This window comes from Podarcis liolepis, assembly GCF_965112155.1.
Source record: "Podarcis liolepis genome assembly, chromosome: 9".
NCBI lineage: Eukaryota > Metazoa > Chordata > Lepidosauria > Squamata > Lacertidae > Podarcis > Podarcis liolepis.
Genome location: NC_139564.1, coordinates 3,127,406 through 3,155,153, shown reverse-complemented (window position 1 = coordinate 3,155,153; position 27,748 = coordinate 3,127,406). Strand labels below are relative to the sequence as shown.

At 42.4% G+C, this 27,748-nt stretch overlaps 2 protein-coding genes and 1 long non-coding RNA gene across 6 annotated transcripts in view; 2 read left to right on the top strand and 1 right to left on the bottom strand.

Annotated features, from left to right (window-relative positions):
- LOC310685893 (CD209 antigen-like protein 2) overlaps positions 1-9,128 on the top strand; it is a gene marked incomplete at its 3' end in the record, with an annotated part of 285,718 nt that extends 276,590 nt beyond the window's left edge. The window contains exons 6-10 of one of the 3 annotated variants that reach the window (XM_083458973.1): positions 2,829-2,927; positions 3,816-3,902; positions 5,208-5,359; positions 7,085-7,194; positions 8,975-9,128. In XM_083458973.1, coding sequence (XP_083315099.1) covers positions 2,829-2,927; positions 3,816-3,902; positions 5,208-5,359; positions 7,085-7,194; positions 8,975-9,128 — 602 coding nt within the window. The remainder of the gene's footprint in view (positions 1-2,828; positions 2,928-3,815; positions 3,903-5,207; positions 5,360-7,084; positions 7,195-8,974) is intronic. The other 2 variants (XM_083458979.1, XM_083458978.1) reach the window with 2 other exon arrangements.
- Positions 1-27,748, top strand: part of LOC310685874 (uncharacterized protein) — a 92,216-nt gene that overhangs the window by 1,793 nt on the left and 62,675 nt on the right. The window contains exon 2 of one of the 2 annotated variants that reach the window (XM_083458945.1): positions 12,337-12,369. The exons of the other annotated variant lie outside the window; for it this stretch is intronic. The gene's annotated coding sequence lies outside the window, so the exon portion shown is untranslated. The remainder of the gene's footprint in view (positions 1-12,336; positions 12,370-27,748) is intronic. 2 annotated transcript variants of the gene reach the window in all.
- Positions 22,792-27,414, bottom strand: LOC310686063. Its single transcript, XR_014515694.1, has 2 exons — positions 26,930-27,414; positions 22,792-23,676 (listed from the first exon to the last, which is right to left on the bottom strand). It is a non-coding gene; the product is annotated as an uncharacterized lncRNA (long non-coding RNA).

Sequence of the window (27,748 nt, the reverse complement as noted above, 5' to 3'; positions counted from 1 at the left end):
TGCTTCATTGAGACCCATTTTTTACTTTAAGTTGTTGTGCATTTCAGCTTTGTACCAATGAAATCCTTGACATTTGTAGATGTGCATCTACTTTAAAATTTATGTTCCTGTAATAGGGAGATTAAGTGCAGGACAACAGAAGCGAATATTGTGAGCTTTGATGCTTGACAGGAGACTTATACTCTGAGTTTGGAAGGTTAAACACCCACCATCCAACCAATGTGTTCATATTCTTATCCTCCATGTTATAATAGCTTGTTGTTTCACAGGCAAAACTGAGAGGATGGGGAAGCCAACGCCTGCAAAGCGTGCAGCGTCCAGAAGACATCTAGCACTCAGAAGGCGTAAAGCAAGAGCAAAAGAAACTGTTGGTCTGTATACAGCACAGTCATATGGGATGAGGTTTCTCACAAAGTAGAGGAAGGCATGGAAAGGGAAGTTGATGGAGAGACAGGCAGGGAGTGGAGCCAGTCATGTTGTGCTAGGGAGGAGTGCAGAGAGTAGCACACACAGCTCTTTGGGTGCCAGGGATCCATTAATCCCCACAGAAACCCCAGGATTCAGCACACTCTTTGCTGCTGGCTGTGGTGTTCCTTTACTCTGTGCAGCCAGGAATGTCTCCAACATTAGGCAGAATGAGGCAGTTGCTTCAGGTAGCAGGTGCTGGGGTGGGTAAGATGGGTAGACCACACAAGCTGCACTGCACCTTCTCAGTTAGTCCGCTGCCCCATCAGCAGCATCGAAATATCAGCCAATGGCCTGGCAAGTCTAGCTTCTGTATGTGGAATTATGTGTACAGAGGGAGCATCTTGTCATTTGTTTGGGGAGCAGAAAGTCATTTAGTATCAAAGGCTACTGTCTTCTGATCCAGAAATTGGTCAGAAACATTTCCTCAATCAGAAAGCCATCTCACTTTGCTTCCTCCACCTGCTTATCCTCCCAAGTGCCCACCCCCTGAACAACTGACTGTCTCTGGCTGATGGCTGCCACAGCATATGGAAACCCTTTTTCCTTGAGTGGCAAGGTTATGTTGGCTACTGATGGCTAAAGTAGAATTTTGTTTCTTCAAGCATCTGGTTTTCAGGACTTGGTTACCTTCTTCCAATCTCCAACGGGTGAAAGATTTGTCGTACTTGAGATTTGCATCCTTATTGCCATGACACTGCTGATTTACATTCTGTGTAAGTACATGATTGGCGTACATTGATACTACTGTCTTGTGCTTTGCTTCCATGCCAAAAGCATTTCCAAAAAGAGATGGCAGGTTCCACCTTCCATTTACCCTCTTCAACTCTCTTTGAATTTAGGGAGTGAGTTACAGCTGTCACCCAGTGAGAGCAATTACACTGTTTTGTTCTCCCTGAATAAGTGAGTTCCAGCACTTGGAACAGAAGCACAGGCTAACACAAGTCCCTGGGACACCCTGGGCAATTCCCTTTCCCAGTTGCCATTCTCTGCTCCTTACCCAACTAATCCTCATTTGCTGTGGGAGAGTCCCCATTCCTGGTCCTCGCCACCCTGCCCTCTGCTAGGGCTCCAGTCCCTTGAAGGAAAGTGAGTCTTCATAACAATGAGCGTAGTTAATTAAAAATAATATTTATTGCAAAACAAACAGAGTTCACCAGAGCAGCAAGCACAGCCGTCCGTCCATAAATCAGAGATGTCCCTTCTAAGGTGGATGTTTCGGTGAGACCAGAAACAGTTGAACATCCTTTTGTGAAGTATTCTGTCTTGAACACTCCCCATATGCCTAGACCTTGGGCTGAGGGTGTCACCTCTCGTCCCTTCCTCGTTGTCTGAGAGATTACTTCCGTGATCTTTCCCGCTTTCTAAGCTGCTTTCATTTCTAGCCCCTGCATTTTGTCCATCACTAGCATGCTGGCAAGCTGCTGACTGGCTTCCTGGAACTCTGCTATCAGTTGGAATTCCTACGGGCAGCGGAGGTGGCTCCCGGCTATAATCATCTTGTCTTGTAATTAACCTTCTCTCATCCTGGCTCCTTCCTTCATTGGGAGCTAGCTGCAAACTTCTCTTGGGGGATGACTCATTCATGACACCTGCCCTCTGCTGCAGCTCCAGTCCCATGAAGGAAAGTGCTTGGGGAAAACAGACTACAGAGGATAAGGCCATGGCTAATGTGGGTGGGTCCAGAGCCTACCTAAATATCAAGATATATGCAGGGCTTTTTTCAGCCGAAATTCATCAGTTCCAGGCCCTCTCAGGTGGGCTCCGTTGCCAATCTAAGGGAACAAGGGAGGCATTCATGCTGAGTTCCAGTGTCTCTTTTTCTAGAAAAAAGCACTGGATAAATGAACACATGACCTGTTTGCATAGCTAATTGATTTTTTAAAGGGCACTCCAAAGTAAGCAAAGCTCAGGGGGAGGGAACCAAATGATTCAAGAATTTGCACATTCTAAGCATACAGCAGAGCATGAGGCAGCCTGGCAAATGCAAGTCCACAGGACAAAGAGGACAGGTGTATCTGAACACCCCAAAATCTAAAGCTCTCAAAGGAAGGCCAACCATCTGATGACAGAAGCAACAGGCTAAATGAAAACAGGACTTCAGGCTACCAGGGCAGCTGCAGTCAAGGAATGGGAACCCCCAAAAGAAGAGCTGAGGCCAGAAAATATTAATAGAATTCGTATTCATGTTTTTGTTGGTTTGATTTTTTTATTCATCCTTCTCCCTAAGATCCACGTTAGAAGTCAGCAATTCAAATCAATATTAAAATCAGTTTGAAACCAAGTATCCCCTCTTCTAGCTCATCAGAGTAGTGGGCTAGAACATAATTTCTTCATTTATTTTCTACCTACCTCCTCCTTAGATCAGAAGGAACTGAAAAACAGAGAGGAGTTTCAAGAGGCAATGCACATGATTCGTACCTTTGTTGTTGGAATGGAACCATTCTATGTGGACAAGGATGGTAAGCATTTTATATGCACGTCCTCACTTTTCCTAGGACATGTTTAGTTTAAACAAATTTCAATTCCTTTAGTTCCCTTTGGGATTCATATTGTGTGAGTAATACGCATACTCAATGAAACTCGTCACCCAATAGTTTATCACTGTTTCATTGCTCAGCAGGAAGAAAAGCAGACAGTTGTGATTTTCACATCCCCCCACTAGAAATGCTGTCCTCTCCCATCACACTGTAGTTTACAATGTTTGTGCTGCTGCAAGATTTTAGCACTAGCACAAGGGAACTTTGCCCCCACTTCTCCCTGCATGCCATCACCCAAACTGCTCTCCAGGGTAGGGGAAAACGTCAGAACAGATTAGAGGGAAAGGGGCTGGAGATTGCATTGCACAAAGAGAAATTCCTTCACTTACATAACGTCCTCTATAGAACTATGTGGAATGCAACCCAATATTCATCAGGAAAAGAGTTTGGGTGCCTGTATTTTCTTAGATTTCAGAAAGCATAATAGAAAACCGTAAAGTAATCTTTGCATATTTGGCTTTACTGTGTGACTCAGTGGGGAATTGGTTTGTAACCTGTGATTCCCAGCAGAAAAGGAGGACATAGGAAGGGAACATTAGAGATACTTCATGAGCCACTTTCAATATGAGAATAGGATAGCGGATTGCATGGGTCTTTGGTCTGATCCAGCTGCAGGATTCTTCTGAGGCTTTTCATTGGTGATCTCAGCCACAGAGAATCAAGTCTGTCCTCATATTCATATGAACCCCATCCTGGAGCTCTGCTTCTTGTTTTAGGATAGAGAGTTTTAAAATGTTTGGACGTGGTTTCTTAATATCTGCAGATTGTTATTTCAGATACTACTCCCTTGAACTGTTTCAAATCTTTTAGATTTCCAAATACTCGCTGTGGCTCAAAACATATCAGAGGAAATGCGGTATTATTCCAAGAAAAATGAAGAACTGCAAAAAGAAATTGGTAAGCTACCCTACGATGGTGAAGAATTGTGGTGCAGTGGGAACCTGCCCTGATTCTGCCCCAGCTGAAAGCCCCCCCCCCCCAGCTGAATACTCTTAGAGCCAGAGCAGAGTGCTGCTCTCCTTTGCATGGGGCCACCCTAGGGAAACATCAAAGATATTCAGTTCAGCTCTCCTGAACTTTTGAATTGATTTAGCCTCTATGGTTAGGAAAGAAAAGACTTTGTCATTCTTTGCTGTAACAGAGACAATCAAAACAGGTCAGCTAAAACACCTATCCTTTAATATATTCCCCCATGAGAGAGTGATTCTTGAATAGCACTTCCGAGGCAACTTCTGCCAACTTGGTCAGAGAGACTCCTGGGCAGTGGGGTGATTGGTGCATGACATAAGAGAGGGCACTCAGGGCCAATTGTGTCAATGGCCCTAGTCAAGGCAGGGGGCCCTGCCCTGTGACACTCCCTACCACCAGGTGTCAAGGCAAAGAACAAGTATCTGACCTTCAGAAGACATCTGAAGGCAGCCCTGTTCCGGGAAGTTTTTAATGGTTGGTGTCCAATTGTGTTTTAACTTGTTGGAAGTCGCCCAGAGTGGCTGGGGAAACGCGGTCAGATGGGCAGCATATAAATAAAGTGTTGTTTTTGTTGTTGTTCGGTTGTTCAAGAGCTCGGCCAAAGCTCGGCAGGAGCACCAGTCAGATCAGCTGGAATATCCCCCAGAGCCATTGGAAGCCCACTGGATCCATCCTGTCAGCTCAGGCAAAGAGACTACTGGGCAGCAAACTAGGTGGTCAACCAGCAGAATCCCTCATCTGTCCCAGTTGCCCAATGCCAGGAATACACACTCTAGATTCCCTCCCCACCTCCGCAACTTAGCCTAGAGAGAGAAAGAGAATTTTGATAAACCACAGCTACTCCCCCTTCCCAACCTTCAAGTCTGCCCTGATGCTGCCCTGAGTATCCAGGTGGAAACAAGTGGGCGAGGCCCCTGGGGTTCAGAATTCCTGTTAAGGAACATGCATCTTTTGTCTATTCCCTCAAATAAAAGGTTCTTAACTGTGCTCCCTGTTCCAGCTATGCCCCCCCCCCCCCCCGGTATTTCCTGCAGCATCATAAAGTGGTTGAAGAGTTAATGTTGTTCTTGTTTTAATATTTCTGAGCTTCCTAGATGAATATATGTTATGTGGCTGAAGAAATGAACTTGATAAAAATATTTGAAATCTGCAAAGATGTACAAGGTTGTTCCTCTTAAATTCCCTGTCTTGTTTTCTTTTTCTCTTCTTCCTCCATATCTGCTTGACTCAAAGACATCCTTACTAGAAACTTGAATGATGGTTGGGTTTTATATTCAAGGGCCTTCTATTTCTTTTCTCTTGAGCTACTCACATGGATGGATTCCAAAAAAAAGTGTGAGAAGGAAGGTGCCCACCTCATTTCTATGGAAACAAAGGAAGAACAGGTGAGCACCAAAGCCGCGTATAGAGAAGACAGGGGATCTCCTAGAGTCAAAGGGTTCTTATCATCACTATCCATTTAAGAAGGTCATATCTACCTGTATGCAGCCAAGACAGCAACTCCATCAGTCAAGCCAAGGGGTGGGAGGGGCAGGGAGAGCTGCTACCATCTGGGACTCAATAAGGTTTCTTGGAGCTGCTGAGCTCTAATAGAATGAAGCTGGCAGTCAGGAAGGAGGTCTTGAAGGAAGAGGAGTAGATACTTGAGGGGAATCTATCCCTTTGATTTCTATTCCACAGCTCTTTGAGATGTACTGAGTGCTTAGGAAAAAGGCTTCCCTCACCACCCTAACCCTCTGGCATGAGAATATCATGGAGACGATATAACCCCCTCCCAGCCCCTTAGCCCAGGCAGAGGGGCTACTGGGGTGCTGCAGGGCACAGACATAGGTGAGACCCCCATCATCATCCCATCAAGCATACCACAACCAGACTGATTCCAGTAGCTGGAACCAACAAACAAGCATGGATACAGAAATTGGAGTATTTGCTACAGAGGCTCACTGTCCCACTAGATGGTTCCAAGACCAATTGTTCTATGGCACAGTCATTTATAGTATCTGGAAATTTTAACTCTGTGTCATGACTGGAAGACATATGTAGCCAGTCTCGGTGAGGGCAGGTGAAGTTACCCTTCACTGCAATATTTCCTCTTTGGGATGCTTCCTTGATTCCATCATCATCATTCATCATCAGCATCAGCATCATAATTTGGATCAGTAGCACATCGTCAGCACACAATTATTCTTGGTGCTTGATATAACCATAGTTGGAATACTATGTACAGTGGTACCTTGGTACTCAAACTTAATCAGTTCCGGAAGTCAGTTCCAAAACCAAAGCGTTTCAAAACCAAGGCCCGCTTTCCCATAGAAAGTAATGCAAAATGAATTAATCCATTCCAGACTTTTAAAAACAACCTCTAAAACAGCAATTTAGCATGACTTTTACTATCTAACAAGACCACTGATCCATAAAGTGAAAGTAATAACCAATGTACCGTACCATAAAATAAATAAGACAGCTTTGTAGATGATAGAAATTTAAATTATTATTATTTTATTACCTACATTGATGATAGTCATTGTTTGGACGGGATGTTTTTATCTATTTCCAGAGTCACATCCTCAATCAATCAGTAGCTGAACTGGGTTCCACACAGTCACAAAAACAAATTAAGCTAAACATCCTCAAAAACAAAAAGGCAAAATAAATAGCAAAAACAAAAGCACCAAACTTAATCTGTTCCAGAAGTCTGTTTGACTTCTGAAATGTTCGAAAACCACGGCGCAGCTTGTGATTGGTGCAGGTGCCCTGGAAACAATAGCCAACAGCTGCATTGGACGTTCGCCTTATAGAAAACGTTCCAAAACCAAACACTTACTTCCGGGTTTTTGGCATTTGGGAACCAAGGTGTTTGAGTACCAAGGCGTTTGAGAATAAAAGTACCACTGTATAGTTTTGATCATTGCTTCCCCCCAAAAAATGTGGATTGGGTCTTCAAAGGTGACACCTGCTCCTTTTGAAATGTGTTTGTTTTATGCCTGCTGAATGTTGGTAAAGGGCTGCAGTCTCCCAGAGAAAGGGACATTGTCTAGAAAGGTTTTGAGAGAAGTGCCTGGCTTCTCATGCCTACTGATGATTTTCTGTTTTTCTTTTTCCCACCCTAGTTTTTTATAAACAAGCAAGTAAAACACCGTAAAATGATTTTTTGGATTGGAGTCTTTAAAAACAAGGGAAATAAATGGTCGTGGCTGTCAGGAATGGAGGCTGCAGTCCAGTAAGTTTTTGAAGAAACATTTGTTAATGGCATGCATTCCAAAAAGTTGCAGCTTTTGTTTACATAATTGATCCTTTCCCTCTCCAAATATATTTTGCCATGCACTTTTCTCTATTACCAAAGATCTACATATGTACTCCTCCACATCATTATCCAGATGAGTGCCTGCTTCTTCTCACAAGGTTGGAAGGAAGGCTATTCTTGCTTCTCTAACATAGTAAATGCAGTGATTCGGAAGAGGCTGAAGGCATCCTTTTAAATGGTTTGTGCTGATTAGCTCAGCTTCAAAAGGACTAACAAGAACCTGAAGCTGAGCTACCCTCTCTTTAGGAAAGTATTTCTGCAGTTACCTGCTAAACAGTCTGAATAACTAGCAATCTCTAACCTAAAATAATAAGAGCAGATGAAGTAAGTGTGTAAGATAGGGTAGATGAATCTCACTCTCTTGAATAGAATCATAAACACATAGAAATTTAGAGTTGGATGACACCCCAAGGGTCATCTAGTTGAACCCCCTGCAAAACAGGAATCACAACTGAAGAATCCCTGACAGATTCCTAATAGTTTGAGTTTCTGGCAGCTGGCAGTTTATGAACAAGTGGGTACATATGGAGAGGAGAGAATGGCAGTTCTGTTGCAGAAATGGAAGTACTGCATTGGATACTGCCCAAAATTGTTAAATAAATCGAATGAAAGTTTTTGTATGTACCAAAGAGCCTTCCATAGTGGCACCCTCACTGTTTTTGCAGTTTCCTATGAGGAATAACTTCATATGAGAAGAAAACAGACAGTCTTGACCCAAAGTTGTTGCTGTGGGGTGTTTTTTTAATGGTTAGAATGTGGGAATGTTCAGGGAGGCTGTAGAGGATATATTGTTTATTAATATCATTCCTCATTTGTGCTAGCACGTTATATAACTTTGCAGAGTTTTGTTGTTGTTGTTGTTGTTTAGTCTTTTAGTCGTGTCCGACTCTTCGTGACCCCAGGCACTCCTGTCTTCCATTGCCTACTGCAGTTGGTCAAATTCATGTTTGCAGAGTTTTACATTCTCCTTTTAACACGCAGCAGGTACCTGGTTGCAGGCTTTGCTTAAGCCTCTCAATAGCATACAATTCAGAATTGAATTGTATGTTCCTAGTAAGACCCCTTATATCCCTTATAAAAGAATAAACAAACAAAAATATTATTTAAAGTCAATAAAGGAAGTTTACTCACAGCATCATCAATTCACAGCTGGATGCCTGTAGGCAGATTTAGTTACAAAGCATATACATGCAGAACTATCCCATATGGAGATAGATCCCTTTGTCCTCTGTTGGCTGAAAGCAACAGAGCATCTCTAGCTAGAAAACTCCTTGTCCAACAAAGGAGGAAGCCAAAAAAAGAGAGTGTGTGCTGCGTGCCTGGACCTTTTGTTACCTGGACAGGTAAGGACACGCCCACCTCTAGTCACATGCAAAAGGAAGTATGTCCCAGTGCAGGAGGAAACAGGAAGTTTTTGACTGGCTGGACCAAACATCCCATCACATGTCCACTGTAGGAAAACAAGGAATGTTGTACTTGACTGCTACTTATGTATCACACCTCACATACAGTCTTAAACCACAGCTTTTTTTACATGGTTAGAATTCCAAAATCTGGGGAGAAAAAAAATCCCAATTGTGGGTGGCTGTTAAGAGAGAAAGCATTGGACATCTCTTTAATGGTAGAAGGCATGGGGAGCCAGTCAGTTAGACATCCAATTTTGATTCATTAGTGCTGCTGTTTCGTTTCTTTTCAGCTACTGGAATTACTATGAGCCAAGTAATAAAGAGAACCACAACTGTGGTGCGATGACCTTTGATTGCTACTACGAAAACTGCTGGAATGCATTAGACTGTGATCTACAAAAACAGTATATTTGTAAGAAGGGGCCAGATGATGCTTGGCTCTAAGAAGACACCTTAAGATGAATGAAACTGTATCCCATGATTTCTACACAAAAGCAAAACCAGGAGATCACTCCCACACCACTGTTTTAATGCACAATCCACACTGCCATCTAGGTTATGGGACTCACTGGCATCACCCTCACAGTCATCTTGAAAATACCTTATTCTGCAATATCAGACATAGATGGCTACAAAAATAAAAAATGGAAGGGTCCAATCATAGCCTGTTTTCTGTTTAATGTATTTATTTGCAATGCATACCAATATTTGTTCCCTTACTCTGTGTGTTTGATGCCCCATTGCCCCTTCAGATCTCCAGGGTCTCTGCCTTACAAGGCACAGAAGGACAACCATGCATGCCAGGCAGTGAGAATGGGGACCACCCAGCATTTGGTGTCCCCTTCTAGGAGACTAATCACAAATACAACTTTGGAAATTCAGGCACCCTTACTCTCATATAGAGCTAATATTGGGCAACAAACACCTTGAACTGCTCTTGATTTCTTCAGAACTTGGCAGGGGGCATGACTGGGGCCCACACCAGTGTGGGCACAGCACTGGCAGCATGTGCTGATGCTTTAATGGCATTCATGGTAGCAGCGGTGCCAACTGGAACAAAATATTGAGGGTGGAGCAGATAAGCTCCACCTGCATAACTGATCACAGGATGATCAGAAGGCCAAGGGACCTCTGCGCCCTAGGAGTTGGCTCCTATGCAAAGTGGCCGTCAACTGAGTTAAGTAACCTATTAGATTCTGCTGTTCTGAATCACACCCTTACAAGGTGTGAATAGCTTGGAGCCAAGCCGGGAGCCAAGCCGGGGACCTGTCCTGCCATGTCTTGCATGATTGATATCTGGAAGTGTTTGTGGTTGCTTCAATCTGTCCTGCATACCCAGCCAAGGAGCATAAAGAACTGATATTTTAATAATTTATTGACAAAATGATATAATCTTGGTAGTATATATGATTCTTGTGGCTTGTGCCATGGATCCTTGTTCCCAACACCGAAAGAGGAGGTTGTGGAGGTGTTTCATGAGGGAAGAACAGAAGCTGGCTTTCAGAACTTCTGGGTGGATTCCTTCCTGTCATGTGGCTTTACCACATGCTTGAGAGAATCATAGGATTGTAGAGTTGGAAGGGACTCAGAGGCTCATGTAGTCCAACCCTCTATAATGCAGGAATCTCAAATTGAAGCCTCCATGACAGATTGCCATCTAACCTCTGCTTAAAAAGCTCCATTAAAGGAGTCCACAACCTCCCATGGAAACTGTTCCACTTTCAAACCGCTCTTAGTATCAGAAAGGTGTTTAGTTGGAATCTCCTTTCTTGTAACTTGAAGCCATGGATTTGGACTTCCGGGTGCTGCGTGAGTGGTGCAGGGAGCGTGAGCCTGATCATTCCGACAGGCCCAATCTTCGCAAGAGGGTTAGGGGAAGCACTAACGTGAAGTGCACCCCTAAAAACCTAAAGGGATCTCTTTAAGCTCCTAGGGGTCCTTCAACCTGAAACACGATGTCTCTCTTGGTCCCCAGCTGCTTTGAAGGTAGCGGGGGGGGGGGTGAGATCAAGTCACCAGGTAAATGCTCCAATGCGATCCAGCAAAGAAAAACTTCAAGTTCCAGCTGACAGCGGTTACCTCTCCAAAAACACTGGTATGCTTTCAAACTGCTAGGTTGGCAGGAGCTGGTACAGAGCAATGGGAGATCACCCTTTCGCAGGGATTAGAACCGCTGACCTTCCGATCAGCAAGCCCAAGAGGCTCATAAAAAAACACAATGGACAAGAGAAACAAGTGTACATAGTGATGAGGGGTTTCTAGTATATGAAGCTTATCAGAGTCCAATTAAGAGATTGTGCAGATCTATCTTTCTATCCAAGTACAGTTCTCGATGAGTTGCCATTGGCTGAATGTCAGCTGCATGCAGGGCTTCTTTCCATTTGGAACTCACTGGAACTCAGTTCTGACACCTCTCAGGCAGACACCATTATGAGAAAGCAAGGGAAGTGTACAAGGTCAGTTCCAGTACCTTTTTTTCCTGGAAAAATAGTACTGGTGGCATGTATGTTTTGATGATGATACATTCAGTAAACATATACCGAACATGTTGAAATTTAACTGCTTCTGTACCTTTTCTTTGTGCTTTAACTTTGCAAATGAAGATTGACACTAATGTAAAGGTAAAGGTAAAGGGACTCCTGATCATTAGGTCCAGTCGTGGACGACTCTGGGGTTACGGCACTCATCTCACTCTATAGGCCGAGGAAGCCGGCGTTTGTCCGCAGACAGCTTCCGGGTCATGTGGCCAACATGACTAAGCTGCTTCTGGCGATCCAGAGCTGCGCACGGAAACATCATTTACCTTCCTGCCAGAGTGGAACCTATTTAACTACTTGCACTTGACGTGCTTTCGAACTGCTAGGTTGGCAGGAGCAGTGATCGAGCAACGGGAGCTCACCCTGTCACAGGGATTCGAACTGCCAACCTTCTGATGGGCAAGCCCTGGGCTCTGTGGTTTAGACCACAGCACCACCAGCGTCCCTTACACTAATGTACTTTGCCATATTTCCTGGTACAAGTGTTGAGATAGGAAGCTTTCCAATGCTACTAGCAGAGTTTATGAAGAGTAAGGATTCTTCTGAGGGATATGCTTTGAAGGTAAAGTATGTACCCAGCCTAAATAAAAAAATAAAACTAATAACTTTTTTTGGGGGGGGGGAAGTAGTATAATAAATCTGAAAAAAACATTTCCCTGGATTAATACTTTATGTGGAATGCTGATTGGATATAAAGAGCAGCCAATCAGGAAATGGTACAGCCTAAATGGGAGGAGTTATGGAATGCCTGACATCACAAGGGAGGTGGTTGTTAGCCAGTGGGAGGATGAAATAATCCTTAAGAAGAAATTAGAGAAATGCTTGTTCCATGACGACACCAAGGTATCCAAACAGAAAGAGGTCTGATAGGTGGAACACTTTCCTTACAAGCTGTGATATTTACAGGGTCTCAGTCCAAGGCCAAAAGGTCACTAAGAGGCTAAATGATAAGGAGCTTTTATAAACTACAAATGGTTTTTCTCTTTTGAATACTAGAACTCAGGGTCATCCAATGAAATTGAGTGGTGGTACATTCTAGGGCTGTGTACTTTTGCTGTCTTGCCATTGCCCCCTAATGGCTGTTTGGCCAATAGCAACCACCAGGCAAACAAGAGGTTCTTTGGCTTCCACTGGACGGAGACTCTTAGGTAGAGGCAAACTTCAATTAATTGGTAAACATTTCAAAGAAATTGATCAGCAATGTAGAATAGAGTCTAATGAAAAGCCAACAGCAACTGGAATAAACTAGAAAGCTAGCAATATAACCAATAATCAAAAGATCTTAGGCAACAATCGTCATAATACAGATAGCATAGCTTCAGTTCTTCGTGTCTCCCCAGCCAATGGAGATCTGGAAGGCTTATCTGGGACACTTCAGACTGGCAGGTGGTCGTTCTCTTCACATTCTGGAATGGAGCATAGAACAATGTATCAAGATCCCCCTGTCTCCTTCAGCTGCAGGCCCTTATATAGACCATAGAGTAGGTCTCATGCCAAGCTGGCAACAGATGTAATTCATGACGTACCGGTAATTCCATTCCCATTCTTTGATCTGGCTTGGGAGTCGACACACGTGGGCATGAGAGCCTTCATTTGCATTCTTTATCTCTGTGGTTCAGTCATAGTAAGGTTAATTTCCTTGTTCCCAGACAACTGCTTCCTCCTTCTTTCCCCCATGCAGGCAGGTGCTTGATAGCTGGCCAAGCCATGATGTTCCTTTCACTTCTTCTCCAACAGCCATGTTCCTTATATTAAAGCTCCAGCTACATTGCAAACCAGGAGCACCACATTCTGTTTTATTCCCTGGCAATACAGGTGCCCTGCTCTGATTCATGGGCCCAGTTTGTCAATCCAGATCATGATCCAGAAAATACAATTTTTGGAAAAACCCATTTACTAGCATATCAAGGACTGCTAGCTCAGATGGCTTTGAAATGGGATTAGACAACAGCCCTCTTTCTTTCTTTAAGCCACAGCATCAGATGTTAGGCTGGGTTTCACAAAAAGAAAATAAAGTGGCACACTTGGGGAGCCTGGGTAACAGCTTCCCTCTGCTTCTTTTCCAGGTCCAGCTCATGGTCTCCAAAGTCTTGCTAGACTCAATTGGATTTACATGCATCCAACTGAGACCAGATCTAGTACTCCATCTTTCCTGATGATCAGGAGGTAGTTATATAATTAAATGTATATACCTTCCTGGGGTGGGGAACATGTGGCCCTCCAGATGTTACTGGTCCACAACTCCCGTCATCCCCAACCATTGACCATGATGCCTGTGATGGAGGGAATTGGCACCCAGGAACATCTGAAGACCTCATAGATAACAATAATAATAGTAATTTATTATTTATACCCCACCCATCTGGTTGAGTTTACCCAGGCACTCTGGATGGCTCCCAATGGATTAAAAACAGAATAAAACACCACACATTAAAAACTTCCCTAATAGATCCCACACTATCTATTAAATGGTGAACCTCTTACTGGAGCCCTGTAAACTAGATGTCCAGGAGTTATAGTAGAGGAATAGGATGTAAAATGAGAATGTGCTATATTACTTAAACCATTTTTTAAAATGTCTTGGAATCCATATGGAACATCTCTTTTGGTTTAAAACTGAGATTGATCCAACAAAAGGAAAAGAGAAAGACGTTTCAGTTATATTGGACAGAACAATGTCTGCATGGGAAAGGATTGTCTAATACTAATAGAGGCCGCTTTCTACCTAATGTGCTCATAGTCTTATTCTCCATTTGTTTTTATCTGATTCTAGATTGTTGCTTCACAGACAAAACTGAGAGGATGGAGAAGCCAGCACCCGCAAAGCCTGCAAAGCCCCAAAACCCCACAAAGCCTGCAGAACAACCTGCAACCATAACTGATGGTCTGTATACAGCACAATCATTGGGGATGAGGTTTCTCATAAAGTAGAGTATTTGGTTTTTTAAATTAAAATTTTACAATCACATATCAACATACAGAATAAAAACAAGATTCCAGAGAATTTCCTGGACTTCCCCCCTCCCCTTTGTGGGTCCTATTGTTGGTCATTTCCTCCTGCATCTTTTATAATAATGCAAACATTTACATTTCTACATGTGTATCTACTTTAAAAATTATGTTCTTGTAATGACTGCTCCCCACTTAAAACGGGGGGCGGCCTTTGTGTGGACGCGTGCAGCCCCTAGATCTGGAGCGGCCCCAACAGCATAGGCTTGGCTTTGCCTTCCCTCAGGTGGGATACCTGGAGGTCTCCGCCTACCTCAGTCAGTTGTCCAATCCCACCTGGGGGAAGCGTTGCCAAGGAGACCAGGCCAGGTAGGGGAGGGATTACCTGCCCACACAATAGAAGGAGGATCTGTTGGGAAACTGCCAGGGAGATAGTGTCCATCTGAGCCCCCAAGCCGGAGTTCTGGACGTCCATCGGCCTCCCGTAGTCACGCAGATCCAACAGTTAGGGGCACAAAGCCTTTGGAAATTCCTAGCCACATTCCTAGGCTGGTGCACCCTCTTTCAGCAGAAAGCACAGTCAAAAGCTTGCACCGCAGAAAAGCAGAAGAGCATATTTACAGACTTTATTTAGAACATGAACAGAACAAAAGAAAACATGTCCATTCTCAGTCAGCGTCTCTGACCATCTGGGAAAACGAAAGGAATATCAGAACATAAACATCCTGTGAATAGGACATGCGCAGACTCTGTGACTCCCAAAGCCTGCTCCCTTTAAGGTGGAACGGAAATATCCTAACAGGATCTTACCTAGGAATCCTCACTTGGCTCCAGAGCTTCTCCCACCCTACCCACCCCCAGTTAATGTCTTATTTTGCAGGTTAACTTTTCTTCACAGGTTTTGCAGGTTAACTTTTCTTCACAGGTATGCGGGCGCTGCTACGTTAAGGTCGCTGTTAAAGGGCCGGAAGGGAATTTCCCTGCATTGGCAGGTTTCGCCTTTCCCGTAGCAAAACGTCACAACTTTGGTGGTATCAGGCCTTGGGCGGAATCCTTTTGTCCATCTTCCTCTTGCGGCGGTGATACCAGGGTTCCCCGTTAAAGGGGTTTTCTGAAGGGAGGCTTTGGCCGTACACCGAAAGGTCGTCATTGCCCTCTCCTGCGGCGGCGGCGTTACGGGGGCGGCCATCTCTGCTTGAACATATGTTCCCCGGAGCCAGCCCATCCCCCCCACACACACTGGATAACCTTGATGCTCCCTAGGTCCCCGACTGGGGACCGGGGAGGGAGAACGCCCAATGCCTGAGCCAAGGTCTACCCACATTTGAAATTTAATAAAGTTGTGGCCAATTTAATCCCATAGCACGTTGTCTTGAGTCGTTATTCCACATGACGGGGGGACCGTGCAGGATCTGGGGACTCCGCCTGTCCACGCAATAGGGAGATTAAGTGCAGGACAACAAAAGTGAATTCTGTGAACTTTCATGCTTGACAAGAGACTTATACTCCAACCAATGTGTTCATACTCTTATCCTCCATGTTATAATGGCTTGTTGTTTCACAGACAAAACTGAAAGGGTGAAGACGCCAACACCCAAAAAGGGTGCAGAGTCCATAAATAATGAAGCACCCGGAAAGGATTCAGCAGCAGCAGCAGCAGCAGCAGATGAAACTGGTGGTCTGTATACAGCACAGTCATATGGAATGAGGTTTCTGATAAAGTAGAGGAATGCATGGGAAAGGGAAGTTGATGGAGGGACAGGCACGGAGTGGAACCAGTCAGGCTGTGCTAGGGAGGAGTGCAGAGAAAAGCACACAAAGCTCTTTGGGTGCCAGAGATCCACGAAGCCCCATAGAAACCCCAGGATTCAGCCCACTCTTTGCTTAGGCAGAATGAAGCAGTTGCCTCAGGTAGCAGGTGCTGGGGTGGGTAGAGATATGTAGACCACACAAGCTGCACTGCACCTCCTCAGTTAGTCTGCTGCCCCATCAGCAGCATCCAAATAAGAGCCAATGGCCAGCCCAGCCCAGCTTCTGTATGTGGAATTATGTGTACAGAGGGAGCATCTTGTCATTTGTTTGGGGAGCAGAAAGTCCTTTAGTATCGAAGGCTACTGTCTTCTGATCCAGACATTGGTCAGAAAAGTTTCCTCAAGCAGAAAGCCTCCACCTGCTCAACCACCCAGATTACCACCCCTTGAACAGTTGACTGTCTCTGGCTGATGGCTATCACAGCATATGGAAACCCTTTTTCCTGGGTTGGGAATGGTATGTTGGCTCCTGATGGCTAAAGTAGAATTTTCTTTCTTCAAGCATTTGGTTTTCAGAGCATAGTTGCTTTCATCACATCTCCAACGGGTGAAAGATTTGTCATACTTGAGATTTTCATCCTCACTGCCATGACACTGCTGATTTTCCTTCTATGTAAGTACATAATTAGCATACTTTGCAACTAATGTCACGGGCTTTCCTTCAATGCCAACAGCATTTCCAAAAAGAGATGGCAGGATCCACCTTCCATTTATCCCTTTCATCTCTCTTTGATATCATGGAGGGAGTTACAGCTGTCACCCAGTGAGAGCAATGGCACTGTTTTGTTCTCCCTGAATAAGTGAGTTCCAGCACTTGGAACAGAAGCACATGCTTGCACAAGTCCCTGGAACACCCTGGACAATTCCCTTTCCCAGTTGCCATTCCCTGCTCCTTTCCCAACTAATCCTCATTTGCTGGGGGAGAGCCCCCATTCCTGGTCCTCGCCACCTTGCCCTCTGCTAGGGCTCCAGCCCAAAGAAGTAAAGTTCTTGGGGAAAACAGGCTGCAGAGGATAAGGCCATGGCCAAAGCGGGTGAGTCCAGAGCCTACCTAAATATCGAAATATATGCAGGACTTTTTTCAGCCGAAATTCATCAGGACTCTGTTCTGGCCCCTCTCAGGTGGGCTCCGTTGCTAATCTAAAAGAACTTAGAACATGCTAAGTTCCAGTGTCTCTTTTTCTAGAAAAATAGCACTGGATAGATGAACAAATGGCTTATTTTCATAGCTAATTCATTTTTAAAGGGCACTCAAAGTAAGCAAAGCTTCGGGGGAGGAAACCAAATAATCCAAGAATTTACATACTATGGGAAAAAAATAGGAGGAACACCATTGGAAAGGAAAGCATCCCGGCAAGAAGAGATTAAAGATTTAGATATTCTATGGTAAAAATAAAAGAAGAATTCAAACAAAGTGAGATACATATGGGGGGAAAAACTAGGAGAGATAAATGAATCAATAGACAAAAAAATAGAAGGAGTGGTAGGAGAACTGTCAAACAAAATCAAGGACCTGTCAATTCGGTCGAAAACTTTGGAAGAAACAAATAAAAGAATGCAGAAAGAAATGAAAGAACATAGAAAGGAGACAGAAAGGATAAAAGACGAGATAGGAGAACTGAACAGAAATCAAGACCAAGTTTTGGATAATTTAGCAACGATTGAAATGAATCAAAAACAGTTAAATTTGAAGTTTAGAGGAGTAGGAGAAGAAATAAATGAAAATATTAAAGGAAAAATGATAATGGAAATCGCGAGATGGCTAGGATTGAAGGAAGAAGAAGTCGCATATACGGTTGAAAATGCTTTTAGAATTAAAACAAAGACCAAACAATTCAGAATAAAGAAAGTGACAGGAGACTGTCTAGTCATCTTTAACTCGATAGAGATGAAAAACATGATATTAAAAACAAGTTATCAAAAAAGATTAATCATTGATGGTAAACCAATTATCATCTTTAAAGAAATTCCAACCAGATTTCTGCGCAAAAGGGAAGGGTACAAACAGTTGGCGAGTGCCTTAAAAAAGAATAATATACAATATAGGTGGGAGTTCCCAGAAGGGATCTCCTTTTTTTATAAAGACAAAAGATTTAGGATTGCAGAGATGCAAGAAATGAAGAAATTTTTGCGTAGATATGAGAAAGAACTAGGAAAAGTAGAAGAGAGGAATGAGGGTCCAGAAGAGAAAAGAAAGAAAAATGATTTAGGGGAAAAGAAAGAAGACAAAGTTAGAGAAGGAGAGGTAGATGAAGAAGAAGAGGAGGAGATAGTAGAGGAGGAGGACGAAGAAGAAGGGGAAGGGAACGGAGAAAACAAAACCACTCAAATCTAAAATATTAGTTGCTGATAAACGAAAAAGTAGTCAACATTATGAACCTGAAAGTTTTGTCGTGGAATGTGAATGGTCTGAATGAAAAAACCAAAAGGAATAAAATAGTAAATGTGTTGAAAAGAAAAAACTTAGATCTAATCTGTTTACAGGAGACACACGTAACTAAAAAACATAAACATATTCTGGCTCAAAACAAATTAGGGGTTGAATTTACGAACTGCATAACTGAAAAGAAAAGAGGGGTAGTGATATACGTGAAAGAAAAATGGGAACCTAAACTGATTTACAAAGATGAGGAAGGAAGGATCCTGGGAGTACAAATTAACTTCCAGGGAGAAAAACTCAATGTGATAAATATATATGCTCCGAATCTGAATAAATTGGAATTCTTTAAAAAATTAGAACAAACTCTATTAGAGTTAGAATGTAACAAGATGATATTATTAGGAGATTTTAACGAGGTAATGAAACCAGAATTAGATAGACAATCAGAAAGGGAAAAAAATAATCAAGGGAAACTACCAAGATCATTTAATAAATTGGAAGAATGCTTAGATTTAATAGATATCTGGAGACACAAACATGCTTTAGAGAAACAATTCACCTTTTTCTCAGAGCCACGTAAGAGTTGGGGCAGAATTGATCAAATCTGGGTCTCAAGGGAGCTCTCATTGAGAACTATAAAATGTGAAATTCAACCTAGAACATTCTCAGATCACAATGCGATGGTCTTGGTAATAAAAGGCAAGTCACAAGGTGGGTTTAGGTGGAGACTGAATGAATACCTGCTGGAAAATGATGAAGTGGTTGAAAAAGCTAAATCCACTTTAAAAGATTATTTTGATTTGAACCTTAACACAGAAACAGGTATAGATATAGTCTGGGATGCCAGTAAGGCGGTGTTAAGAGGGTTCTTTATCCAACAAAACAGTTATAGGAGGAAGGTAAGAGAACAAAAGAAAGAAGAAATTCTAACACAGATAGGAGAGTGTGAGAAAAAATTAATAAGAAACCCAAAAGATGAACAAAATATACAAATAATAAAAATGTTGCAATCTCAATACTCAATGTTGACAAACCAGGAAATTGAATGGAAAATCAAATTAATGAAACAGAAATATTTTGAATCAGCTAACAAAACGGGCAAACTATTAGCTTGGCAACTGCGTAAAAGACAAAAACAAAATGTGATAAATAAAATAAAAATAGAGGAGCAGTTAATAGAAGACCCAAAAGAAATAAAGGAAAATTTCCTCAAATTTTATGAGAAGCTGTACAAAAAAGAGAAGGAAGAAATAACCCAAATAGAAAAATATTTAGAAGACTACAGCGGGAGAAACATAACAGAGGAGGAAAGAACTCAGTTAAATAATCCTATAAGAATAGAGGAGATCCAGGGTGCAATAAGGAAGATGAAAATAGGAAAAGCCCCAGGACCGGATGGATTGTCAGCCAAATATTACAAAGTATTAGAAAACCAACTAACGCCAGTGCTATGTGACATCATGAATAACATCCTAAGAGGAGGAAGGGTACCAGAGACATGGAAAGAGGCCCACATCACAATGATTCCTAAACCAGACACGGATAAATTGAACACTAAGAACTATAGACCTATATCACTCTTAAATAATAATTACAAAATTTTTGCGGAGGTGATGGCAAGTAGGCTTAAAAAATGTTTAATAAATATAATACACAAAGATCAGGCAGGATTTCTTCCAAACAGGTTTTTGAAAGATAATATAAGGCATACGGTAAACATTATTGAATATTTGGAGTGTAAGAACGAAATACCCGCGGTGCTAATTTTTATAGATGCCGAAAAGACATTTGATAACGTGTCTTGGAGGTTTCTATTGAAAAGTATGGAGAAAGCAGGGTTAGAGGGTGAGTTCATGGATGGAATAAAAGCAATATACTCGAATCAATCTGCAAAATTGATTATAAATAATAACCTAACAAACTCCTGTAAGATTGAAAAAGGAACAAGACAGGGATGCCCCCTGTCACCGCTTTTATTTATCATGGCACTAGAGGTAATCATAAATAAAATAAGAGTAACACCAGAGATCCGAGGGATTAAAATAGGAACGAAAGAATTTAAACTAAAAGCGTATGCAGATGACCTAATGCTATCCCTGGAAAACCCGCAAAGAAGCGTTGGTATAGCTTTGGAGATGCTAGAGGAATTCGGCAAATTATCCGGTTTTAAATTAAATAAATTAAAGACAAAAATGCTGACCAAGAATGTGGGAAAGGAGGAAAGTGAAAAATTGGAAAGGCAGTATGGAATTAAAGTGGCAAAAAAGTAAGATATCTGGGAATTTGGCTAACTACAAAAAATATAAATTTAATTCAGGATAATTATTTTACAACATGGAAGGAGATTAAGAAAGACCTAGAAATATGGAACAGAGTGAAACTTTCGTGGAGAGGAAGAATGGCAGCGATAAAAATGAACTTACTTCCGAGAATGTTATTTTTGTTCCAAAACATCCCAGTAATTAGAGGTTCCAAAATATTCAAGGAGTGGCAAAGAACACTTTCGAAATTTATATGGCAAGGTAAAAGGCCAAGAATTAGCTTTAAAATCCTTACAGACAGGAAAGAGAGAGGGGGTTTCTCGGTACCAAATTTGAAACTTTATTATGAAGCCGCCAGCCTTTGCTGGATCAGGGATTGGATTACCTTGGAAAATACTGACTTGCTGGACCTGGAGGGGTTCAATAATAGGTTCGGCTGGCACTCTTATCTATGGCAAAATAAAGAAAAGGTGCATAGAGGATTTTCAAATCATATTATCAGGGGGCCCCTCTATGAAGTGTGGGAGAGGAATAAAAAACTTTTAGAATGGAAAACACCTTGGTGGTTATCCCCAATGGATATACTAATAATAAAAAAGGTTAATATGGAGGGAGAAAGGTTAACATATGAAGACCTATTGACAAGATCAGAAACCGGATGGAAGATGAAAACGTATGAGGAGCTGAAAGATAAATTATCTGGCTGGTTACAATTCCATCAAATAAATGCGATATGGACAGCTGATAAAAAAATAGGGATGAATGAAAAAAAATCTAAGTTCCAGATAGAGATAATTGAAGGCAAATATAAACTATTATCTAAAATGTACAATATATTATTAGAATGGGACACCAAGGATGAAGAAATAAAGGGGGTAATGACAAGATGGGCAATGGACCTGGGTTATAATATAGAATACGATAAATGGTTGAAATTATGGACTAGTAGAATGAAGTTCACGGCATGTGTAACACTCAGGGAAAATTTAGAAAAGATGATGTATAGGTGGTACATCACTCCAGCAAAGTTGGGGAAAATGTACAAAACAGGAAATAAGAACTGCTGGAAGTGTAAGATCAAAGAGGGCAATTTTTTCCACATGTGGTGGACATGTGACGAAATGAAGAGACATTGGGAACTTATCTATAACGAGTTAAAAAAAATATTTAAATATACATTCCCTAAAAGACCGGAAGCATTCCTACTAGGAATAGTCGGGGATGAAATCAAAAAAGAGGATAAAGTACTATTTCAGTATGCCATGGCCGCTGCCAGATTGTTAATTGCCCAAAACTGGAAGAATCAAAATACCCCATCAATTAGAGAATGGCAAACAAAACTATTTGAATTTGTTAATTTAGCAAAAATGACACAAAAAATTAGAAACCAAAAGAATGCAAAGTTTATGAACGACTGGAACAAATTTATGACTTACATTGAAGGGAACCATAGAAACTTAAAGTCTATAGCAGGTTTGGTATAAATCTTACGATGTGTAAATCAGTAACAAGTATAAGCTGCAGGAGAAATTAATTATGGATATTAAGAAGCCTGAAAGCGGGAGGGATGGAGGTCAGGAGGGGGAAGAAGAGGGATCTAAGTTTTTAAAGTTATAAAGAAACAAATGTGAAGAAGAATAATTGGAATGGAAACGGATAAGATTATTATGCTATATTTGGACATTTGCAACCTATTTACTTATTTATTTACTTATCTTTTACTTATTTTTTTTCATTTATTTCTATTTTTTGTAATGGTTGATTTGGTGTTTTTTCCCCCTCTTTGGTTATGTATATGAAACTTAATAAAAAGAAATTAAAAAAAAAAAAGAATTTACATACTATAAGCATACGACGGCATGAGGCAGCTTGGCAGATCCCACTCTGTAGGACAAAGAGGACAGGTCTATCTAGGCAACCAAAAATCTAAAGCTTTCAAAGGAAGGCCAACCATCTGATGACAGAAGGAACAGGTCAAATGGAAACAGGATTTCAGAGCACCAGGGCAGCCACAATCAAGGCATTGGAAACCTCAATATAAGGGCTGGGAGCAGAAAATATTAAAAATATTAAAAGCAGTTTGAAACCAAGTATCCCCTCCCCCAGCTCATCAGACTACTAAGTTAGAACACAATTTCTTCATTTCTTTTCTACCTACCTCCTGCTTAGATCAGAAGGAAATGAAAAAGAGAGAGGAGATTCAAATGGCAATGACCATGATTCGAAACTTTGTTGTTGGGACTGATAAATTCTATGAGGACAAGGATGGTAAGCATTTTATTTCCACATCCTCACTTTTGCTAGAACATGTTTAATTTATACAGACTTCAATTCCTGTAGTTCAATTTGGGATTTATATTGTGTGAGCAAGACATATATTCAATGAAACTCATCACTTTTTCATTTCTCAGCAGGAAGAAAAGTAGACGGTTGTGATTCTCACATCCCCCCACCAGAAATGCTGTCCTCCCCCGTCACACTGTAACTCACAGTGTTTGTGCTACTGCAAGATTTTAGCACTAGCACAAGGGAACTTTGGCCCCACTTCTCCCTGCATGCCATCACCAAAGCTGCTCTCCAGGGTGGGGGAAACTTCAGAACACATGGGGGAAAGAGGGAAAGGGGCTGAAGATTGCATTGCACAAGGAGAAATCCTTGCACTGACATAATGACCCACTTAGCTCTATGTGGAATGCAACTCTATATTCACTAATAAAAGAGTTTGTCCACCTCTATTTTCTTAGATCTCAGAAAGCATAATTGAAAACTGCAAAATATTCTGTGTATACTTGGCTTTACTGTGGGACTCAAGGCGGGAATTGTTTTGTGACCTTGTGATTCCCAGCAGAAAAGGAGAACAAAGGAAGGGAACATTAGAGATACTTCATGAGCCAGTTTTAATTTCGAATAGGAGAGTGGATTGCATGGGTCTTTGGTCTGATCCAGCTACAGGATTCTTCTGAGGCTTTCCATTGGTGATCTCAGCCACAGAGAATCAAGTCTGTCCTCATATTCATAAGAACCCCATCCTGGATGTCTGCTTCGTGTTTCACGCTAGAGTGTTTTAAAATGTTTGGAAATGGTTTCTTAATATTTGCTGATTGTTATTTCAGATACTCCTGTTTTAAACTGTTTCATATCTTTTAGACTTACAAATACTCGCTGCAGCTCAAAACATATCAGATAAAATGCGGTATCTTGAAAACAGAAATGATCAACTGCAAAAGGAAATTGGTAAGCTACCCTATGATGTAGTGCAGTGGGATCCTGCCCTGATTCTGACTCTTAGAGCCAGAGCAGAGTGCTGCCCTCCTTTGCACCCAGCCACCCTAGGGAAACATCAGAGATATTCAGTTCAGCTCTCCTGATCTGCTGAATTGATTTAGCTTCTATGGTGAGGAAAGAAAAGACTGCCATTCTTTGCTATAGAAGAGACAATCAAAACAGGTCAGCTAAAAGACCCGTCCTTTAGGACTTTCGGGTTGGCGCCTCTGGCAATGGCGGAATACCTCCGATCGGGAGGAATCCGCTCCGTGGAAAACAGGGTCTGGAACGCCACGGCGAGGCGGAGACCCATCAAAAACCACAGGCAGGAGAAGCCTGTGGACGTGGGATTCGGCTGGCACCTTTGCGCCCCCCTACTCACGAGGAAACACGGTTTTCGGGGATCCGGAGTGACGTGGGGTGAGTGGCGCGGTGCTTTGAATCGACTGCTTCTTTCATGGAGTGAAGCCGCATTGCTGTTGCCGGAGAGCGCTGACTTTTTCCTGTGGACAATTGGATTTTAAACAACTGCCCGTGAGTAGAACGGAAAATTGGATTAAGAAATTTTTTAATTTGGCACTGAAGCGGGAAGGTCTAAACAGGAAGTCCACCTTCCGCTTTTTGTAGATAGATTGAAGCAAAGACACGGCAAGCTAGAGTTTAGAAAGTCATCTGTAAAGGACCAAAATTTCATCATTTAAAATTACTGAACCCCTCTTGGAAGCAGGAGAAGAGGGGGGGAACCTTTTTTAGACTGTTTAAACCTGCAGAAGAGAGAATAAAGAAAGGCAATTTTCCACCGTCTTGAACCTGGGAGCGGGGTGTCTGGACAGACGTTCTGGGGAAGTTCATTGACTATGGACAAACGTTTTTGACAGATAGTTAAAAGAAGAGAAACATATTGATTCCATTGTTCCCCTTCGCATTGACAAAATATCCGAAAAAGGAAAACTTTGTTGCTAGATATGCTTTAAAAAAAAAAAAGAATGGATACAAAAAGAAATTGTTTCCCCTAAAGGGAGCTTGTGAAACTGTTATTAAAACTGAACTGGGGAGCTTTGCAGCTGTAATAGATTAAGATCGTGGGACCAGACTTTGACCTTGAACAAGAATGTACTCGGAGGCTCTGGTGCTTGCCTTTTGCAAGACAAGTGCTTTATTGGAACAGTTACATGAGAAGATGGATTTCCTGACTGTTGTGATCGGAAATTTTGGACAGACAGTGGGTACCTATATAGAACCCACTCAGGAATTAATCCAGGAATGTGCTTTGACAGATGAGATGAAGGAGGAGGCTGTTGCTGGACCCCGGGTGGCAGAGATGGAGGGAGCTGTGGCCCAGCAGGAACATGAGTTGTTGGATTTGACGAATGAACCTGGAAAAAGTCAGATTTGGAGAGATGGAGTTCTGTTTGGCTTGGAGATGGGGGGCTGGATGGACCCCCCTATGCAGGGATGTTTTGATTTTTCAAGTCTGGCTTTGGGCTGGGGGGCCTTGAAACATGCCTTCAAATACCACGTGGATTTCGGTGTTGACTATGGAAAAGAGGCTGACTTGTCGAGAAGGGACAAAAATATTGTCAAGCTGGAGTCTCCCCGAGTGAAAGGAGCAGAAGACAAAGTAAAGTACAGGTATAAATATGAAGAAGACCTGCGGAAGGGACATGGAAGAGACTTAAGAGCCTCGGACATAAGGTCACCAGGTTTATGGACTAGATGGATGGGATAGAAAGGACTGACAAAGCCCGAGACCAGGAAGAAGAGACGATGGATGAAGATTGGAAGAAAGTTTTAAAAATTCATTTAGAAAAGTATTGTAAAATTAATGAGTATTAGAAAAATGTTGGAATGAAATTATTGGGCTTTAGCAGAAATGTTAAAAAGAATTATGTAAGAATATGTAATGGTTAAGAGAATTTGGTATAAATAAGATTTAAGTTTTAAGTTTTAGGACTTTTTATGGTAAGATAAGGTTAAAATAGATTAAGGTCATTTAATGACAGAATATTGTGAAAGATGGAAAGGATTTGCTGAGATAATTAATAACTAGAATACAAAAAAGGGAGGTGCGAGGAGGTCGATGAAATAAGGTAATGACAGTTAAGGATCTGGGAATATTGGATTTGTTTTTAATTGTTTTGTTTATTTTTTGTTTTTTGCTTTTGATGTATTGTGTGTTTTGTTTTTTGTTTTTGACTGGTTTTTATTGATTTGTATTGTTTAATTGTTACTTTTATCTACTTTTTTCTTTCCTTTTCTCTCTCTCTTGGTTTTTCCTTCTTATTTCTTTGTAACCTTAAAATTCTCAATAAATATCATTTTTTTTTTAAAAAAAAAAGACCTGTCCTTTATTATATTCACCCATGGGAGAGAGATTCTTGAATAGCAATCCCGAGGCAACTTCCACCAACTTGGGCAGTGGGGTTGATTGGTGCAACAGCAAAATCTCTCTTTGTTTCACAAGCCCATCATCAGAAAGAGGTCCTCAGGGCCACTCACATAGTGAATTGGCTCAATGGCATGTGGGTTAGAATACCTGTGGACCATAGCAACCCTCTCTCTACCACGGGCCTGATCTGTCGCCACAGCAAGTACCCAGACCACAAAGCTATGTCAGGATAGGGTCCTCCATTTATCTGCACAGGTCTCTAAGGTGGGCTCTCCTTCACTGGAAACACTTCCTAAATAGGTAATGAATTTTAGGTGGGTTCCCACCAAGCAGGACCCAGTGATAACATCAAGAACCTTTATTGAACTAACAGAACTGGACAACAGGGGCAAAGCAAATGCTTATATACATTTCTGAAGTCCTGGATCACTCCCACTCTCAAGATGATTGGCTGTCTAAACTCCCAAGCTGAGAGTCATATCTGTGATTGGATATCATGTATCAAATCAGAACCCAGGGGCTCAGAATCCTTAGTGCAGACTCAAGCTCAGGCAAACACAGACCACTGAATACATAACACCCCTCCCTCTTAGGCACAAAACCGCATCCCCGTCAACCCACCTAGTCATCAAAGTGGTGAGGGCAGTGCCTCACCCTCTGGGAGTGGTGAAGCTCGTTGCCTTGGGACCTTGGGGGTGCCCATGAAGCTGCAGCTGGTGTCGTGGGTGTCACTGATGTCATTGACTCTGCACTGTCTGGTGGTGCAGTGTTGGGGCCCCATTCCTCAGCCCTACCCTGGGCCGCAGGGTTCTCATCGGGTGCATCAGTCTGTGAGCCAGGCTGATCGTTCACCTTGTCCCTGTTCTTGGGTGTCGGAGCAGTGACTGGAGCTGGGGCATCAGCCAGACGGTGGGGTGTTTGGTCCACATGCTGGCAGTGGACCTGAGCATCTGGTGTGGCAGCCTTGTAGGAGCCTGGCCCAGTGCCCTGGTAACAGCGGTGGAGAGCAAGGCAGGACAATCCCCATAGTTCTGGATGTAGACAGGGTCATCAGGGGTGAAGCACCTGGGGGCTGCTGGAGCCTCCCAGCCAACAGGTCGATCAGATGCCAGATTAGGGTGCAAACAATCCAGGAGTAATGCCAGCTTCCGGTTCATGAGGAGCTGTGCTGGGCTTCGACCTGTGGCAATGCAGGGTTTGATGTGCTGCTGCAGCAGAAAATCCACTAGGCACTTGTTCCAGTCCCCCAGTGAGGGATTCCATGGTGGTCCTCACCATTTTCTAAGCCCATCCATTCACTGATGTGTGGAACGCTGCTGCTGTGACATGCTGGATTAGGTTGTTGGTCGTGCACTTCGGGAACTAGGTTGATGTGAACTGTATGCCATTGTCAGGCCAGGAGAGGCATAAGCCAAGACAGCCAGTGGGATGGATCCCACTCTCTGTCCTGGCTTCTTCTTTAGCAGCACACAG